The sequence below is a fragment of the Podarcis filfolensis genome (assembly GCF_964270895.1).
Source record: "Podarcis filfolensis genome assembly, chromosome: 3".
Taxonomy (NCBI): domain Eukaryota; kingdom Metazoa; phylum Chordata; class Lepidosauria; order Squamata; family Lacertidae; genus Podarcis; species Podarcis filfolensis.
In genome coordinates, this window is record NC_139606.1 from 10,457,673 (window position 1) to 10,477,304 (window position 19,632).

Sequence of the window (19,632 nt, forward strand, 5' to 3'; positions counted from 1 at the left end):
ACATCCCCACTAACATCTGCCATCCTTACAAACACTCAACTCTTCTACTTTAGGAACAGGAAACATTATCCAGTTTCATGGGAAGTTTCATTATGAAGCAATTTTATGCACTTGGACCAGGAAGCCTGAATTCAAATTCCAGCCCACCAATGAAGTCACGGGAACTATTATTGCTTGATTCATTTCCCTCTGCAAAATGAAAATATTGGTGACAGGCTTGTTTGTAAGGTTGAATGAGATACAGAAACTATGCCTGGTTAGAATGTTCTGTGAGGAGAGTGAATTATACATTTTAAAAAAAAATATGTTTGGAGCAACACTGAAGAAAGGGACAAAAGTTGAATTTAAATGAGGAGTGTGTATGGACCATGATTCAGCATCAAAAGGTCTTAACGAATGGCAGCAATATGCATATCTGTCAATAAATTCACTGGGAGTTATGTCACTGATGTCCATGAGCTGATGGCTATACCCATGACTGCTTGAGGACCAGAACTGTTAATTTCCCCACAAAATAACCATTTTATATAAAAATAATAATACTGTGCAGCATTGAAGTCACAGCAACAAAATTAAATTCTCTGGAAGCTATACCATATTGCTTTTGACTGCTGCACAGTAGTTTTTACACCCTTCCTTAGCTGAGTTGCATGGTGTACTTACCCAGTGCAGTAAGTCCTTCAGATATTGAAGTAAATATATACATTAGTACATGAGGCTCTAAACTGGTGATAAAACTCATGTGGTCCTGGGTGAGACATTCCAAGAGTGGATAATAAGACTGGCTTAGTTTTCGATATTGCTAGGGTTGGGGGGAGGGAGAGACCGAGAGAAAGAGAACAGATGAAAAGTTACTCCATGTGGATTATTAACATTTATTGCATTAAAATACCTGCAAAGTAACTTCAATGCATTCTGGATTATCTACTGCATTAAATCAATTTTACACTGGAAACAAACCCAGTATAAGATATACCCTGGGCTGTATTTAGTCTGTTCTGTAGACCACCAAACTGATGCCAAAGTAATCTGAATTTTGAAACTTGTATTAATTATGCAAATGCAGCCAGCTTATTCATAGATCAGATCATTTTGCACACTTCGTTCTGTTAAGTATGGAAAGAGGAAAGGAGCTACACAAGCACTAAAGATTTCCCCGCTAACTAAGGCCAATATTCAAAGTATAGAACACACAATTCTGTCTATATGTTGACTTCCCTACTGCAGAGAGGAGAGATAATTGTGTGCATTTACGCACAGGTAGGCATACTCTGTGGGTGGAAAGGGAGTGAGAATATGAACCATTACTTCTGAGCAACAAAGCAACAGCCATAACACCTAAGAATTTACCAGTTGTTACCCTAATTTTTTAAAACATTAGCAAATCTTGCTTCCATTCTGCAAACACAGATATGTTCCTAGCTGTTATTGGGGACAGCGTGAAGGAGCAACAGAACATCCACACAGCCCAAACAACATTCTGTTCCAGGCGTGGCTTTGTTTGTTCCTTGTTGTCATCTAAGAGTATCATGCCCTGGATTTTAATCCTAAAATTGAAAATAGTCTATTTCCAGGCTCTTACTGAAATCAGTGTCCTGGGCTGGATATGCACCAGATTTTAGCCTTCAGACTCTGAAAATAGCTTAATCATTTGGGGGGCGTGTGTTTTGAGGAAGAAATATACAACTATCCTATTGCTGCTTTAAAAAAAATAAATCACAGTACATTAACTGCTTACAAAAAAAACTGCTCCTGTGGCATTCCACATTGGCTCTTCCACATATTCCACTGTTGAAAATGCTGCACTATGTCATGTTTTTATAAATTTTATTTTTCAGTTTTACAGAAATCCAAATCCAATACCTCCCCCCCCCCCCCGGTTTTAGACCATGGTCATCTCTGATCACAGTATGTGGGGATTTTACTGGAAGGAGAACTTGACTCCTATCTGGTACATGTTTAGCATATGCACATCAGTTGTAGCTGCTGAAGACTCAAAACTACACTCAAATCTAGGCCTCATTTATTAACTCAAACTTTCTTTGGGAATATTTTGGCAAGTAGTGAAAGTCAGCAGGTCTCCCCACTAATTTTTTTCTTCTTTTTTTGGAGGGAAAAGGGGGTCTTTCATTCCCTGCTTGACTCGACTGCTTATACAATCAATGCGTATCTTTAATCTACAATTAAAAATTGCTTCTGCATAAAACTATTTATAGGTTAGCCATTATAATGAGAGAGTCTGGATTTATATGCTTGACTTCATTCTTCCACAACCATGAATGTTTTTCTACAAGGTGAGTTGTATAAACCAATAAAAGGCAATTTAAAATAGCTAAGGCCGAGTTTATCTAGAACTGAAAGAACAAACAACTTGGTTCAATACTACAGTTTTGACAATGGCAGAATTTCTCTTCCCCGTATGCCAAGTAGTGGACTGTTAGTATCGTTGCCATTAAACCCATATGAATAGCTGTCAGAAGACTAATATTTCAGAAAAAATATGCCCCAAATTTCATAAAGGAAGGTTGTTGGTGTGCACTGTTACCGAAAAGGCATTATGGCAGCTAAGCTAAATTAGAACAATGTGGAAAACAATTCTATTGCCATTCAGGAGAGGTATTAGACACAGAAGATAATTTGACCAATATCCTCTTATCCTTATGATGCATTTTAAATATTTTGAAGTGAATACTTATCATTGGAAATACTAATGGTATATTTTGACTCTAAGAATGCAAATAAATGCAGGTAACTGAGACTAAAAAGAACTGCCTTTGAGTTGTTCTAGATCCCGCTCTCTCTCCATTTTAAGCCTGTGGTGGTGATTTCATATTTTGCATAAAGACTCCCAAGACGAATAATTGCTTACTAGCAAGTCACTGTGGGATACTGAGAGCAGCATTTTGACAAAGGCCTGAAGTACATTGTCAAAGTGGTTGTCCCCATACAACTTGAAGACGCCAAAGCTGACATAATTTCCACACAAGGCAGATTTGAGTGCAGAATAACAGATGGAGATACCCTTGAGTTTCAATGGATAAACTTGATCTTTCGACAGAGTCCCAAGGGAGAGGATCTGATTACCTGTTTGCAAGGAAGGGGGGGGGAGAATAAGGGATAAAGAGAGGAATTGACATAAGTAACTGAAAAAACTGAAAACTGTGTCGCTTAACGTTTTCATTTCGCTGGGTTTTTATTATTACTGAACACCCCATAACATTTATATTCTAGAATAGTAACATTTTAAAGGAATCGCAACAATATATTTAAACAGAAGGCCCATAATAACACAATAAGGCAGAAGTACCAACCTGGCCGTGGTTCTTTATAGTGAAATACCAAGTTCTAGAGCTTGCATATTCTAAAATAAATGGTCATTCTAAAATACACGGTTGTTTATATACGAACATTACACACAGAGCATAAACAGGTGGTTTAATTTTACCAGGCCATAAGAATGAATTAGTGCTTTTAAAGCTTCAGTATTCTTCCCCCTTATTCTAGCAATGCAATTATTTGGCATGCTTAGTTTGAGACAATGGCTATTTTGAGATCTGCTGAACAATTTACAGGCCCTTGTAAAGGTGCTACCTATGATAAAGAGATAAGACACCTGTCAATGGCCCTTGAGATATTGCAAAAAAAGAGGAGAAATACTGCACATCAAGCTGCTGGGCTGAAGGGAACATAGTGATGAATACTTTTTAGCTCGAGTCTACTGATGTGCTTCTTCATCTCTACATCAACTTCCAAGTCCCCGGAGCAGTGAAAATTGCACTGACTTCACAGCTCCATTGGCCAACACCTGCAGTGAGTATGGCTCCTGCTGTACCCCAGAAAAATACATCACACTGGCTCTGCTGGCGATCTAAACTCCATTTCATGACTTGCCTGACTTGTGGAAATACTAGCATATGAGGCCTGTAAAGGTATTTGACTTGAGATTGGTATCTGTTCAAGAATAGTTGTAAAGACCAAGGAAAGAGGATACTGACCAGTTACTGAGAACAGTTCTAAAATGGGTAACAGGATAATCAAGAGCAAAATGAGCTAAGATCCGAGGAAAAACTCTGAATTAAAACTTTTACATCAAGACTACCTGGGAAGTATCACTTTTAGGGGAAACTATTGTTGCGGGTGGCGCTGTGGGTTAAACCACAGAGCCTAGGGCTTGCTGATCAGAAGGCTGGTGGTTCGAATCCCCGCGACGGGGTGAGCTCCCGTTGCTCGGTCCCTGCTCCTGCCAACCTAGCAGTTCAAAAGCACAAAGTGCAAGTAGATAAATAGGTAGTGCTCCGGCGGGAAGGTAAACGGCGTTTCCGTGCACTGCTCTGGTTCGCCAGAAGCGGCTTAGTCAGGCTGGCCACATGACCCGGAAGCTGTATGCCGGCTCCCTCGGCCAATAAAGCGAGATGAGCGCCGCAACCCGAGTCGATCACGACTAGACCTAATGGTCAGGGGTCCCTTTACCTTTACCTATTGTTGGTAATATGTAAAACACAACTTCCTGGACTCTATCTACAAAAGAGTTGCCTTTGTTCCATCCTTCTACACCAGGCAAACCTGGCCCTCCAGTTGTTTTGGGATTACAATTCCCATCATCCCTGACCACTGGCCCTGTTAGCTAGGGATGATGGGAGTTGTAGTCACAAAACAGCTGGAGGGCCAAGTTTGGCCATGCATGTTCTACACAGTAAGGGGATTCACATGAACACTTGTGAGGGGATCAAGCTGGCTAGCACCCCCACCCCGGTTGACTGGTCCAGAATTCTCCTTCCTGTAGTTGCAGAGGGCTCCTATTCACAGCCCTATACACAGCCACCTCTAACCCCTAATTCTAACTGGACAGAGAGCAATACTGTATTTACTTGAATGTAATGCACACCTTTTTTGGCCAAATTACATCATGAAACTTAGGGTGCGCATTAGATTTGATGGCACATTAGACTTTTGGTTCCAAGGTTTTGAAAACTGAGGTGTGCATTAGATTCGACGGTGCACTAGATTCGTGTAAATATGGCATTCTAATTTTTCACAAAGTATAATGTTGCCGAGTCTCCACCCTCCCCAAAAGATCTCCAATACACATTTTATTTTTAAGCCAACTTTTAAAGGAAGCTAGAGAGTATCTGTGGGGGGATTTTAGGACACACGTGCTCTGAGAATGACAAGAATCTCAAATTGATCAAGGGCACATTGGAAGTGGCAGCTAAGAAGCTGGATAATAAACAGGCAGCAAACAGCTGCTTCAATGCACCACTCATTTCCAAACTGTGCATTCCCTGAGAGTCCTGACCACCACACACACTGGGGAAAATATAGGCTTATTTCCAGGATGCTTTTGATGAATGATGCTATACATCTGGAGTTCTGTTCTATATGCTACGCCCCTTCTGATCTAATAACAGAGCTACTAAAAGCTTGTGATGATAAGAGTGCAACACGCAATCATCTTCTCACCTGTTTACTTGCTTGCTGGTGTTTAAATTTCACTTTGATTACATGATTCCAGTGCTATCTTTGATATTGTTCTCATCTTTTTGGAAGACATGGAGGGCTGGACAGGGGTTAAGCACACCCACCATCCACTGTTTCAGTCTTCCCCAACCATCAACCTCCATATGTTTTGGACTCCAACTCCCACAATCCCTAACCACTGGCAAAGCTGGTTGGGGCTGATGGAAGTTGTAGTCAAAACATCTGGAGGATACCAGGCCGGGTAAGCTTGTACTATTGGGATAAAGATAAAGGTAAAGGGACCCCTGACCATTAGGTCCAGTCGTGACCGACTCTGGGGTTGTGGCGCTCATCTCACTTTATTGGTCAAGGGAGCTGGCGTACAGCTTCCTGGTCATGTGGCCAGCGTGACTAAGCCGCTGCTGGCGAACCAGAGCAGCGCACAGAAACGCCTTTTAGCTTCCCGCCGGAGTGGTACCTATTTATCTACTTGCACTTTGACGTGCTTTCAAACTGCTAGGTTGGCAGGATAATTTCCTATTAATGAGGCAGCTGGCACAAACCTTGTGGTTTACTTGCAGCACCTCTACAACCTTGTTGTTAGGGGAGGGGAAGTAAAGGTGGGACGGAAAGGGCATATTCAACAGTTTCTTGCAGTTTCAAGTTACAGAAGCGGACTTAGCAATAGGTTAGTCAATAGTGACTATTCAGCAGAAAAAGGGCTTAAAAATTAAAAGTGAAGTAAGAAAATCACCACCCCTATTTCAAAATGAAACTAATTTTATTTGAACAGCATGCTTCACACAATTGCAGGATGCACCAGTAGAGTATGGATTCTTACAGTAACAGGACTGAGGCATTCTTTAAATCAGATTGACATGCTGCAAGTATCACTAAAAGAAGAGAATATTGTGTGATGTTAAACTACACGAGTTCATCAGATGCTAAAACTGCCAATATATATAGCTACAGAATGTAAATACCATGAGTGCTCAGTATAAAGGAACAAGAGTTGTTAACGGGGCAAAAAATATAGTCCATTATTAAAATGGGCAATCTATTAAAAATAATATTTATTACACAGAAAAGAACAATTTAACTTTTTTTTAAGAGGCATTATTTTATTACGTTGCTAGGGTGGAATGGATTACAACACTAAGCTTTCCACAATAGATGTTCTAGAAGCAATTTAAAGCTCATTAGAAATAATGTCCCTGGCTACTGGAAAATGTGGTAAATGTAATCCACATCCAAATGTTACCTGGGCTATGAGAACAGGAAATTGTTCTGTGCTACTGTGGCTAACCTTGAATCTGACCCTGAACGGTAACTGCTAGAACAGCTGAAAGCTGCAGCAAAATTAAAAACTTACATCAAAGTATATCATGACAGAATGTAGATAAATAAAAAACAGCATATTGAAAATATTACTTTTTCTGTCAGTCTTTCGTAATGGCGAGGTAGTAAGGGCTGCTAAAAATACAAGGGGCTCCAGTCACAAACACTAGAACAATACATATATTAGGATCTAGAACAATTATGTCTCACTTTCTGATACTTAGCACATCTGAATCTATTATACCTATACACACAGTTTTTGATTAGCCTACGCTATCATGGAACACAACTGAAGGCCAAGTCTGGTGTAGTGCAGGGGTGGTACAATGATGGACCACTTAGTGCTTAACTAGTTACCTGGATTCCACTCAGACACGTGCCCTTTGTCAACAGCGTGATAACAGAGGAGTGCAAATATAGCAGAGAGTGAGGGGAGAGACTCCATCAGGCAACACCTCTTTCCACCTGCCTTGCCCCACCCTCTAGTCTCTGCTTCTCAATTTGTATTGTATTATTTTATGTACGGTGTCTTGCCGTTCTTTTATTGATTATAGTTTAGAAATTTATTATAACTGCTGAGTGGATTTCTGTTTAACTTTTATATGTTGTTATTATTATTATTTAATACTATTCCAGTGATTGTTGAATGTTACTTTTTTGATATAGGTTACCTATTTTAAAGTTATGTTTTATTGTCACATTTTTGTATTGCGTTAGATTGTTATAAGATGTACATTGTTTGTTTCTTCAGCTTGTAAACCGCCTGGAGTATTGTAAGATAGAAAGACGGTATACAAATTAAAAATGATGAGATGATGATGATGATCAATAGGCAATGGCTTTCCATCATGCCAAAAAGGAGCTGTTTCAGTCCTACCTGGAGATCCCAGGGATGCAGTTTGGAATTTTCTGCATGCATCTCTGAACACTGATACTTTGCTATTTAGGGGCTTGAGAAGCCCTTTCTTTCTTTGTTTGTTTCCTCCCTCCCACTTCCAACTGACACCCTCAACTTACTGGGTCTCAACTGTCCTCAACAGGCCACATAAGTTCACAGGTTCTTGTGGGGTTGTTTTGATTTTGTTTAACTTTAAAAAAAACCACATAAACGAACTGATATACTTCTTTGAACGTAGGGAATTTCCAAGTATACAGGAGCTACTAGCTTATTTTTCAAATCGCCTTATTTTGCTTCCAGCCTGATAGGCAAAAGATCACGCAAGTGCGGTGCTAGAGGGATGGTGGCTGCCCTTTGGGAATCTGTCCCTAAGGTTAGTGTATACAAAGCAACCTGCTGTCCAGAAACAGTCTAAACTCATCATCTCTCACAGTAGGCCTTGCAAATATCAACGTATTTGGAAGCTAAATCTTGCTTAATGAGAATGAGAAACTCCTCTGTTTCTAAAAAGGCAAAGTGATATATATAAAAACAAAGCACCAACAGTTGCTCACCGTAAGTGCAAATCATCTTACTGGCCTCTCTGAAGAGGAGAATTCCATTAGGAGAAGACACGTCAAAATTTAAACGCTGTGATCTGGGGAGAAAGTAGCAACATCTCTTCAAATAACCCAATAAAACAAACATTAATCATACATGCTATAACAGTGAACTCAGGTACTGAGTTATGGTGGTCAAACAGCTAAATCAGGGGTGCTGAGAAACCAGAGGTATGCATGCTCAGGAGAACCCCCAAGACTTGCCGAAGTAGGAAAGAAAACACAGAGAGACTTAGTGGGGGAGATGTACCCCAAAACAGTCCAATGGGGACTGAGCATGTTAAGCAGCCACAGAACACTGTTTTTTTATTTATTTAAGAATTTAACCGCTTATTGCATGGATTTTCTGTAAGCAGGAACAACTGACGCATCTGAATCAAAATGCAAAGAAGACAGTTGTGAAGAGAAGAGGAAGGACCTAATACATAGTGCTGATTAAACACAGTGGCCAATTTAATAGAAAAATGTTTTTTGTAAGTTAGAAACCCCTGAAGCTTTCTGTTGCTTTGGTGGGCCAGACATTTTAATGTTACTGAATAAATGTTCTTGTTTAAATATATAAAAGTATTTTTTTAAAAAAACCAAAACAAAAAACAGCACTTTGATTTCAGTATTTGAATTCTACACTAGCTGCAGTTTTCAAAGTGACTTCCAAGTATTAACTCCCCTCAGTGATTTTCACAAGAGGATCTACCACAACACCCCACTCCTTCAAGTGAAAGGTGCATATTCACTACATTCTCCTGTATGGAATGAAAGGATTAGTTTCAAAATATGTGGAAAGCCATCATGAAGGTGCTGAGGTGGAAATAGATTTATCTCACAGGCTCTGAGAAGGATGAAGCATGCTTCCTTCTACACATGTTGCGGATATTTCTTCTGGTTCCATATGAGTGACATCTTTTAGGTATTTACAGTGCTGGTTTATTGGTTGTTTAAATTGTTGTTATAGTTATATTTTCATTTATTGCATCTTCTGAACTTTTGTAAATAGCTTCAGTACTATTTTTGTGACATGCTAGATTAAATTAAATTAAGTAATAATTAAAATAATGAAGCAATGGAGCAAAATGTTCCATTCATTTGTATAGACATAGCAAAGCTTTGTGGATACCAGAGAGACCTATCAGATTTTTCAGTTCTCTACAAGAAGTTGCAATTTTGTATGGCACCGAAATGCTTTACAAAATGTGTGTATTACATACACTGTAGAAAATGGTAACATCTGGCAGATGGAAGAAACTGAAGCAAACCCTCATTCTATCATAATGCACAATTTGATACCCTGTAACATATTTTCACCATGTCAAAGTGTATTGTATTATGCATTTTAACCTGTAAAACCTAATTCAATACACAACTCCAGAAAAAGCAAACCCATCCCTGATGACGTTCTCTAAAGGGAACAATACAGGCTTTCTGCATACCAATAGGTAGATGAATACCATGAATATGCAAAGTAGTTCAATGAGTTTCCTCCTTTGAAGATTTAATCTACTAGCACCTCTTTGCATTGTCAGTATTTGTAAACATGTCCATGACCCTCTGTCCCATGGGCGGTGGCCTTTTCTCTGGTAGATTGTTCCAGGTTGTTTAAGTGAATAGACCAGCCAAATTGAAAGATTATAAATATAAATATAACCTCGGAGGGATGGTCAGGACAGGGAGAAAGATAATAATAACTAGATGCAGATAAATTAATAATCTCAGTACTTAAAACTTGGCAAAGGTAATAAAATAATAATAATAAAACGTAATGATAATAATAATAAGATCCTAGGCGAGGAATCCGGGTGACGACACTGATGTCATTCAGATAGCAGCTCTCAGTCTCATTGCTCTCTCGATAAATTTGGCAACCTTCTCTGTTCTCGAGCTGTTCTGGTCGGCTAGGAGTGAGAACAATTTGGCTTCACAAGAGCGGCCTGGGATGGCAGATAGAAGCGGCGTGATGGTCTCGTCCCTGAGATCTTTATATAGGGAGCAAGACAAGAGAACGTGTGACACAGTCTCTACGTAGCCAGCTCCACAGGGGCAGAGCCGGTTCTCGAATGAAATTTTTTGATATCTACTTTCAAGAACAGCTGAGGGTAACATATTTAGTCTGGCCAGTGTAAAGGCCCGCCTGAGTTTTGGAATGGTTAAGGTAGACAAATAAGGTGCCCGAAAATCAAAGTGGGAGGGGGGCAGATAAGCGTACCAAGCACTAAATTTCTTAATATAGGCCAGATTATTCTGCTGCTCAATATCCTTCATGCGCTGGTGAATAAAGGTTTTTGCCTTGGGGAGACCCATTTTCAGGAGATGCTGTGCTTGGAGGCCACATGTTTGTCCTTTGATGCTATGGCCTGTCGGCTACGCAAATAAAGTCTATTCATTCAACATGTCTCCAAAAACTTTCTCCTCTAATGTCTCAGCATTACTAATTTTAAAGACGTGTGATATAGATAAATTAATGTTAAGGTTGAACAACTCTTAGCCTAGCCCACCTCAAATGGCTGTTGTGAAGGTAAAAGGGGAAAGGGGAAGACAATGGACACAGCCTTGAGATCCTGGATGAAAGATCAAGCTCCAAAGCAACAAATTTGTGCAGTTTCACAACTCTCAGCAAAACATATGCATACAAAACATTTTTCAGAAATTGATAAACGTCTGTTTATTTTATAGTATAGTCCATAGGAATATTAACTTGTTGCAGCTGAAAGGTGTTTAATTATTATTTGGTTGTATTTGTTGATTCATTTTGTATTTTATATTTTTGTATCATCATAAACATTATTACATTACACACCCTTTACCAACAGGTCCCAGGGCAGGTCACAACACTTTAAAATTAAGTGTTAATAACAGTTAAAAACAGTTCATAGCCATAGGAATTGGGTGGGTCCTAAAAACGCACACATCTCAGCTGTCAAAGGCCAGGGTAATGATGTTTACAGTATATTAATAAACAGCAGCCCAGTGATGACAAACAAACTAGAAGTGGTTGCATGAGCCAACCATCAATTGTTTTTTCTGTACAAGTGGCACATCACTTGGGGAGTGAAATGATGTGGACACAAATTAAGTGCTTTAAGAAACATTCCCCAGTATCCTTCTCCATCCTACTTGAGGTGGTGGCCCCCCGTCGACATCCCTTCCTCTTGTTGCTTAGCATTAAGCGTCCTTAGCAATAGTGCTGCTTGCTGAGTGCAAAAGCTTTAGAGCTGCTCTGAGTTTTCTACTCCAATGTCCAACTGACTTACTCTTTCTTTCTAAAATATGAAAACTAAGTGTCTGGGGGCCCTGCTGGCCCTCAAATCCTACCCCATCTACCTATTTGCCAGCAGTCCTGACAATGATCAACTTGTAGAGCAGAGGTCGGCAACCTAAGGCCCGGGGGCTGGATACGGCCTGTGGGGGTCATTTAACCGTCCCCCGAGCCGCCCCTGAACACTGCTACCCGCTCAGCAGGTCCCCGCGCGCTGCACTAAACTGGCACAGCACGGCTCGGAGACTCACTTCTGCGGTGCTGGCGGGGCTTCCTATCGACTGCAGTAAGCTCCTGCAGCCAATAGGAAGCTGCAGGCGCCTCCTCTGCGCCGAAAATAGCGTCTGCGCATGCACGCGTACACCCATGCGCCTCCTCCGTGCTGGAACGGCCCACGGAGAGATCTCAGGAGGAGTGAAGCAGTCCAGGCTGCTTAAGCCTTGCTGACCCCTGTTGCAGAGCAATCCTATGCATATTTGTTCAAAAGCAAGTCCCACTGTGTTCAATAAGGCTGATTCTCAAGTCAGTGTGCACAGGACGCAGTCTGAGTAAGTCCTATTGAACTTAATGGGATTCACCGCTGAGCAAAATATTCACAGGACTGTATTGTGCTGGAGGAGACTCTTGAGAGTCCCATGGACTGCAAGAAGATCAAACCTATCCATTCTTAAGGAAATCAGCCCTGAGTGCTCACTGGAAGGACAGATAGTGAAGCTGAGGCGCCAATACTTTGGCCATCTCATGAGAAGAGAAGACTCCCTGGAAAAGACCCTGATGTTGGGAAAGATGGAGGGCACAAGGAGAAGGGGACGACAGAGGATGAGATGGTTGGACAGTGTTCTTGGAAGCTACCAGCATGAGTTTGACCAAACTGCGGGAGGCAGTGGAAGACAGGAGTGCCTGGCGTGCTCTGGTCCATGGGGTCACGAAGAGTCGGACATGACTAAACGACTAAACAACAACAACAACATTGCACAAGAACTTCAAGGACTGCAATTGTTTGTGTGAACATGGCCTTAAGGTGTGACCTTTCAACATCAATATCATTTTGAAGAAAGACCCCAGAGGAATCTCAGATGTGATTTCCACAAATGCAAAATAAAATTTGTTTTGAAGGAATTCCAAAGCATGGCAATAGTAGTTGTATATTCCAAGTCTGAAAACGTATTACAATCTCTAAAGGGAACTATCAGGACAGTTGAGCAAGCCCATGATTAATTCTACCTGTTTTGCATCATCTCAGCCATGAGCTTCAAAATAGGAGTAGTACATGCTGGTTCACGATACCACAGCTCAATAGCTCTTTGAAGAATAGGGAGATATGACGGGTATCTTTCGTAATGTAAGTTAAAGATAAAATTCTTAATAAAAGATGCTCATCACACACAGCTTCATTTCAAAACTTACTTTTAAAAACATGACTAAGGTTTGAGGTCTGTTCTTTAGCTGCTATAAATTATCTCTGAAACCAAGCCTAATTGCTTCAAAAGACAATCTTAATGTGCACTAACTGAAGATTTTGTTTTGTAGTCATATCAATCACTAGAGAATCAAAGATCTTGCTGACGGGTCCAACCTCTGGCAGCCCAAGAGCAGCAGAGGCAAATTTAATGAAAGAATCAACCATGCTAAAGTTAGAGGAATAGTTTAAGAACAGACACCACTAATAAAAAACCCCGATGTAGCTACAAAGGAAGAAAAACAAGGATATCAATCAATATATCAATGCTCCTAGTCCTAAATGGAAAGCCATCAGAGCAAAATGCTCTGATAACATCCGCTGTAAAAACTCTGCAAATATCCTGATATGGCTAGCCAGTTCAATCAAAACTGAGGAGCTCTAGCGGTAGGTATTTGGAGATAAAGTTTAGGTGATGGAAACCCAAAGGAAGAATGGCTTTTGGCATCCTTGATTTCATGGATGCCTAGTACAGTGACAGAAGGAACTTCATAAGACAGTTCATTCAACTTTTTTTTATATCTGCTTTCCTTCATTGATAACTTGGATGTTCTGTGTTCTTAGCAAAAATAAATAATTTTTAATGGAGTTTCTGAACATTCAGTAGATATTAGATTGCTGTAATATCTCCTGTTTTAGGGAGGGTTCTGACTTTGGCAGCTGAGCCAGTCTCCTTGATTTTGCCCTGATGACTCTCTCCCTAAGCAAACAGGAGGGCCTCCTCCTTCAGGGATTTTGAGCACATGCTCCCCGTCTGGTGATGTAGCCTTTTGTGGCAACACTGTTGGTCATGATGTGAATGTAGTAACCTGTCAACTTGGAAGCCAAATGTGATGGGCCTGGGTGCACTGGAGGCTCAGAGATGAAGGCTTCTGGCAATGGGATGTCCATTGGTCAGAGTGGCACCTGTTGTGGCTGTTATTCTAAAATGATTGCTCCTTTGGGCAGCTTCAGCTTAGCTGAGCTGGCAAAACCTACCAAGTGAGGGAGCAAAAGATTGCCTCCAGAAGCCAAAACCTATGGGTTTGAACCCTTGGAAGTAGGGTCTACATGGTCTGGAGGGATGTACTGTGCTTCATAACGTGCCTATGGACAAAAATCTCATCTCCCAAATTCTGGCCAGAGGTTGCAGGCAAGCATTTTGTGGAAGAGGGGGAAATTGAAGTCTTAGAACAAATGGATAATCATGGACAAATTGATAAGATTTGAATTTCCCCTCCTCCATTAAATTTTGATCTGCAGACATCAATATATAACCAATCAAATGTACACTAGAATCAAATTTACATTAAAAGATATGCTACACTTCTCAAAGCAGTGTCTAACACAAACCCATTCAAATGAATAAAATCAGAATGAAGTCTCATTAACAGTTTTCAGTTCTCATGTGGTTCTAATATTTACTTATCTCAAGGAACTACACACTTTGATCATGTTATAGGACCTATTTCTTCAGGATTATCACAAAATAAGTCCTATAACATGATCAAAGTGTGTAGTTTCTTGAGATAAGTAAGTGTTAGAACCACATGACTACTGAAAACTATGTTAATGAGAATGCATTCTGATTTTATGATTAAGGGCACATGGTCTTAGAAAATATTGTTCCTGTATATTCAAAAGCACCCTGCACACCTAATATGCTGTATTGCTGAATATACAAGGAAAACCAACTTCCAAAATATAACACTTGAATCACTGACAGTTTGACATATCAATATTTTAACAGAAATGAATGACTTTCATATTCATGATATTTTTAGTTCCATGCACCTTCCCTCGCAATACTTCAAGAACAGCCTATATACCTTACCACCAGAAACGTCTTTAAAATATTTGGAGATATTTTAATAAAGCCTTATGAAAGATCAAATAACAACTTTGTAACAGATTTTTCTATTATTGCACATATTTGCTCTTCATCCTTTGCCCAGAGGGAAAAACTATAAATCTTTTCTCAACTGAATGAACACCATTTATCATATTCATTTTCTTGTCAATACAATTATGAAAAGCCTTTGGCCTTTTTCCAAGGAGCCTGATTTGTTACAGAAACCCAATTAGTATAAGCAAGCCTGCTACAAACAATCCTATTTTACAGGATAATGTTACTATTCTGCTTGCTGGGCTATTCGCTTCTAAACATTACCCAAGAACTGCTATAATATATAAAACATAATAATTCCCAGGTTAAAGACCAAGTCAAAGATGTTATGAATTCTGTTCATCTTTGCCATCTAGTGGACAGAAGTAAAATCAGAGTGGTTTCCTCAGATCTGAAGAGGATATCTAAGGGGGTCACCACTAGCAATTTTAAGACCACTTTTGAATCTTTTAAAAATGCTGTTCATCTGAAATGGAAGCTGGGCTCTCTAGAAAATGCATGCATATGACTGATGGTGGCTGCTTCATCTTTTGCTCTCTTGCCTTTATTCTACTTGCTGCTGAATCAATTTGATACAGTTTTAATATTCCTAGGTTTTAATCTGCATACTGCTTGGATTTTTTTATTTTTTTTTACATATAGGGAATCAAAAAATTTAAAAATCCTATTTTTAGAGTGAGGTGTCCTTTTTTTCTTTCTTTCTAAAGACACCCAAAACCACTTTATAGACAAGAGAAACACAAAAACCAGTTTAAACCTTACTTAAGAAAACCTGCAACTGGAACATCTTAATATTGCTAAAGCCCTAAAGTGTTTGAGTTGACTTTATATACTATCCACCTAATGATGATGATGATGATGATAACAATATATTATTATTATTATTATTATTATTATTATTATTATTATTATTATTCCCCGGCCACTCTGGGCGGCTCCCAGCCAAATATTAAAAACACAATACAGCACCAAACATTACAAACTTCCCTAAACAGGGCTGCCTTCAGATGTCTTCTAAAAGTCAGATAGTTGTTTATTTCATTGACATCTGATGGGAGGGCATTCCACAGGGCAGGTGCCACTACCTAAGGTGGGCAGGTTGTAAAAGTCCAGAAAGGCCCAAGGCTTTGTAGGCTTCAGACCCTTAAATCCCCTAAGAATTCAAGTTGCTCAACTTGCTCACCCTGCCCCTTTCAAACCCACAAGTGAGCATCCAACATTTGCAGAAAAAAGTAATTTTGGTTCTCTAGCGTAATAGAAGACTCAAATAATGGAAATCCTACAGCATGCATAATGTCACATCAGAGATCTCACAGTTACTTACACAGTAATGACTAAAATATAATAAATACAATTTCTTCAATGGGTGGATTATGATGATAATAAAAAGAAATCAGAAAGGAGCCCCGATAGCAGAGGTACATCACACTGTAAATTAAAGGGCTTTAAATTTATCGAAGTATTGCAGGCTAACAATAGAGTAGGAGAATAATTAGGGATTAGTGTGCCACAACCCCCGCTCTGCCAAAAGTGACCTCTTTGTGGTCTCTCTCCAAATGTTGCCCTCTCAGTTAATGGTATGATTGCAACTGTACTGTAATTTTAGCTGATTACGCATTAGTTCATTTAGCTTTGTTTCCTCTTCCCCACTGTGCCACACTATTAAACTAATGCAAGGGACCTGGTATCCCTCTGTGCACAGAGCCGGCATTGTCATAGTGTAATAAGGATACATCCAGTCAAACAGCATGGTGTAGCTGGTCTTTGTGTTCAGAGCAAAGGCAATCCCTCGAAGATCTCTCGCCAGTCCGATCAACATACGCTGTCAGTGGGAAAGAGACACAGTAATTGATTTTCACGTTAGCTCAGAGCAGATGGAGTCATGATCAGCCAATAATGAGCACAATATCTGATTTTAATTCATTAGCGTAAACGTCTTTTTTTTTCTTTTTTCTTTTAAAAAAACCTAGGGCTTCTAAGTCTCCAACTTAAATATTAATACTAATCAAGTGCTTTTTGCACAGCAATAAGCTTATCAATAGAAATAATAAAATGAATTCAGCTTGAAATAGTAGATATGAGATCATATAATAAATTAAAGCCCAGAAGACACATTAAACAGAAAGTAACTTCCATTATATTCCCCCTTTCATTTTTCGTTTTTCTCTTTTTAAACTGGGCATGGGGATTCGCACTGATGTCACTTATTCTAACTTGGTTATCCCTCAGAAATAGTCTGAGCAAAATTTATTTAGCTGTTCAGTTTTATGTTTGAAACAAGAATAGATGCTAAACATAGGGTACGAATATATATTTCCATAATTATTATTTAGTATATTCATTATTGTGTGTGTGTGTGTATCAACATGCAATTCATTGAAAACATTTATTAGTATAAAATGTTTGTTTTTAAAGACTGGCCCATGCATCCTCTTTATAAAACAGATTCAACAGCTGCTGCAATTGTTTAAAAGACAATTCCTAAAATCATATGTAGACTTCAAGTGTACATGGCTGTCCTCTCTCTAGGAGAAGAAAGTGGTGCTTTTAGGTAAATAAATAAGCTATTCCATTTTTAGACTCTGGAAAAAATGGGGGTTGACATTGCCATCTGCATATAGTTAGCTCTAAAATGAGAATGTTAATCAGACTGACTCTGAATAGGAATTCTTTGGTCTGAAGGTTAATCAGATGGGTTTATCATAAGAAATATAGTTTGCTGGAATTACGTTTACTGCAAGACAGGGCTAATTTGAGGCATCAATTATATTCAGCCACCCTACTGAATTCGCAACATAGCTTCTATCCAGCGTATATCACCCAAGGATGAAAAGGAGCAAAGTTCCCCATTTCACCTTCTTTTAACAGAAAACAACTACAAAAGTCATGCATTTTTATTTTATATTTTTGGACAGGTAACGCCGTAGGGGAGCACGGAAACTTGGGGAGTCCCTGAGATGCCTTGTTAATGGTGCGATTCTACTCAGAAATGTGGGACCCTTCCCTGAATCTCCCCAATTCATCTAGGAATTTGGGGTACACACAGAACCAATGCAGACTTTTTTTTGCACCATTGTTTAGGGAATATATGAAGATGTAATCCATGGGAACCTTGAGTGGAACTGAACATTGGTCTAAGGAACAATTGCTGAAGGGAACAATCTCCCCTTCCGCTGTGTGCTTTTCTGGGGGTTCTCCTGACCCCCCCACAGCAGACTTGGAGGAGGCACAGAGGGGATGACGGAGACAGTTCGATTGCAGTAGTTGGAGTCCTTACGCTGGTTTTCACTAACAGAACCAGGTAATTGAACCTTTACTTTCCCGCTGGAGCGGTACCTATATATCTACTTGCACTTTGTGCTTTCGAAATGCTAGGTTGGCAGGAGCAGGGACCAAGCAACGGGAGCTCACCCCGTCATGGGGATTCGAACCGCCGACCTTCTGATCGGCAAGCCCTAGGCTCTGTGGTTTAACCCACAGCGCCACCCGCATCCCTCGCCTTTGATTTATATTTGCCTTTTTTCTTCATGTGGCAATAGATTTACAGCAAACCACCCTAGTGGCAACAATGGTAGGATATCCAGCAATGAGGGCCCAGATCTGAAATACTCTACGCGGAAACCTGCCCTTCCCCATGATTAGAAGTAAAAATAATAACACAAAGCATAGAAACAAATGTAAATGTGCTTAATCTGCATAATTTATACAGGAAAATCCAGGTTATTTTGTCAAATATATTTTATGTTTGTTTTTAGCAGAGAGCCCAAGGACACAGTGTAGGGAGGGCGAACGTGGATGAGCACAGCGATGGGCTTAGAAGTGATAATAACATTTGCTAGAGTCTTGGAGTGCAATGGGGTATGGCACACCCCACTTTATCCACATAACAATATCCTGTGAGGCAGGCTAGGCTGAGACAGTGACTGGTCCCAGGTCATCTGTGAACTTCATGGATGATCAGGGTCGGGAACCCATGCCTTCAAAGCAATTTCTCTCTCTTTCTCTCCCTCCCTTTGGGGTTTGGCTATGGGGATCTAGAAGTTCAAAATTTAGCACTATACCACTGAACACATGACTATTTTGTATTACTTGTATTTCTATCAACATCACTATGAGGTCCCCTCACTCCCTTGACTTAATTTAGTCCAAAATTCTTTACATTTCTGACAAAATGCATTGAGCATAAGTAACACAGCCAATATTCTGAATAGGCAACTTGGGAGAATATAACCCACTGAGCTTAGAATCTGGGATGAGACTTAGTGTGTCAGGAGGGGGGAAGGGCACTTTACAATTAAATGGCTTGGACAGGACCTGGTTATGCCACAATTCTCTTTCTGGGACTAGACTTTTCTGGGACTGAGACCCCAGAATGGACCTTGTCACAGAAACTTTTCTATGACCAAGACTACGTTGATGTACTGCCTGTCATTCAATACAAACAGTGTGACAGTATGAATAATTCCAACTACCCAAGTCATGATTTCCAGATGAAGCCTGCTTCCCCTTATAAATGTTCATAATTTCCAATGGCAAATGTATATAACGTACAGTAGCAAAGTCTACTGTAAGCCATTACCTAAAGCAGGCTTCCTCAACCTCGGCCCTCCAGATGTTTTTGGCCTACAACTCCCATGATCCCTAGCTGGCAGGACCAGTAGTCAGGGATGATGGGAATTGTAGTCTCAAAACATCTGGAGGGCCAAGGTTGAGAAAGCCTAAAGCTACACAGTGTATGGCTACAGG

General features: G+C 40.0%; 2 protein-coding genes across 5 annotated transcripts in view; both read right to left on the reverse strand.

The window, feature by feature from the left end:
• Positions 1-19,632, reverse strand: part of FERMT1 (FERM domain containing kindlin 1) — a 637,654-nt gene that overhangs the window by 74,488 nt on the left and 543,534 nt on the right. The gene's annotated exons all lie outside the window — the stretch shown is intronic.
• The window catches only part of RANBP17 (RAN binding protein 17), a 182,175-nt gene that overhangs the window by 36,834 nt on the left and 125,709 nt on the right, over positions 1-19,632 (reverse strand). For all 4 annotated transcript variants that reach the window (XM_083606421.1, XM_083606422.1, XM_083606420.1 and 1 more), the window contains exons 20-24: positions 16,620-16,708; positions 12,767-12,874; positions 8,248-8,330; positions 2,870-3,084; positions 664-802 (exon numbers count right to left, since the gene is read on the reverse strand). In XM_083606421.1, the coding sequence (XP_083462547.1) occupies positions 664-802; positions 2,870-3,084; positions 8,248-8,330; positions 12,767-12,874; positions 16,620-16,708 (634 nt within the window). The remainder of the gene's footprint in view (positions 1-663; positions 803-2,869; positions 3,085-8,247; positions 8,331-12,766; positions 12,875-16,619; positions 16,709-19,632) is intronic.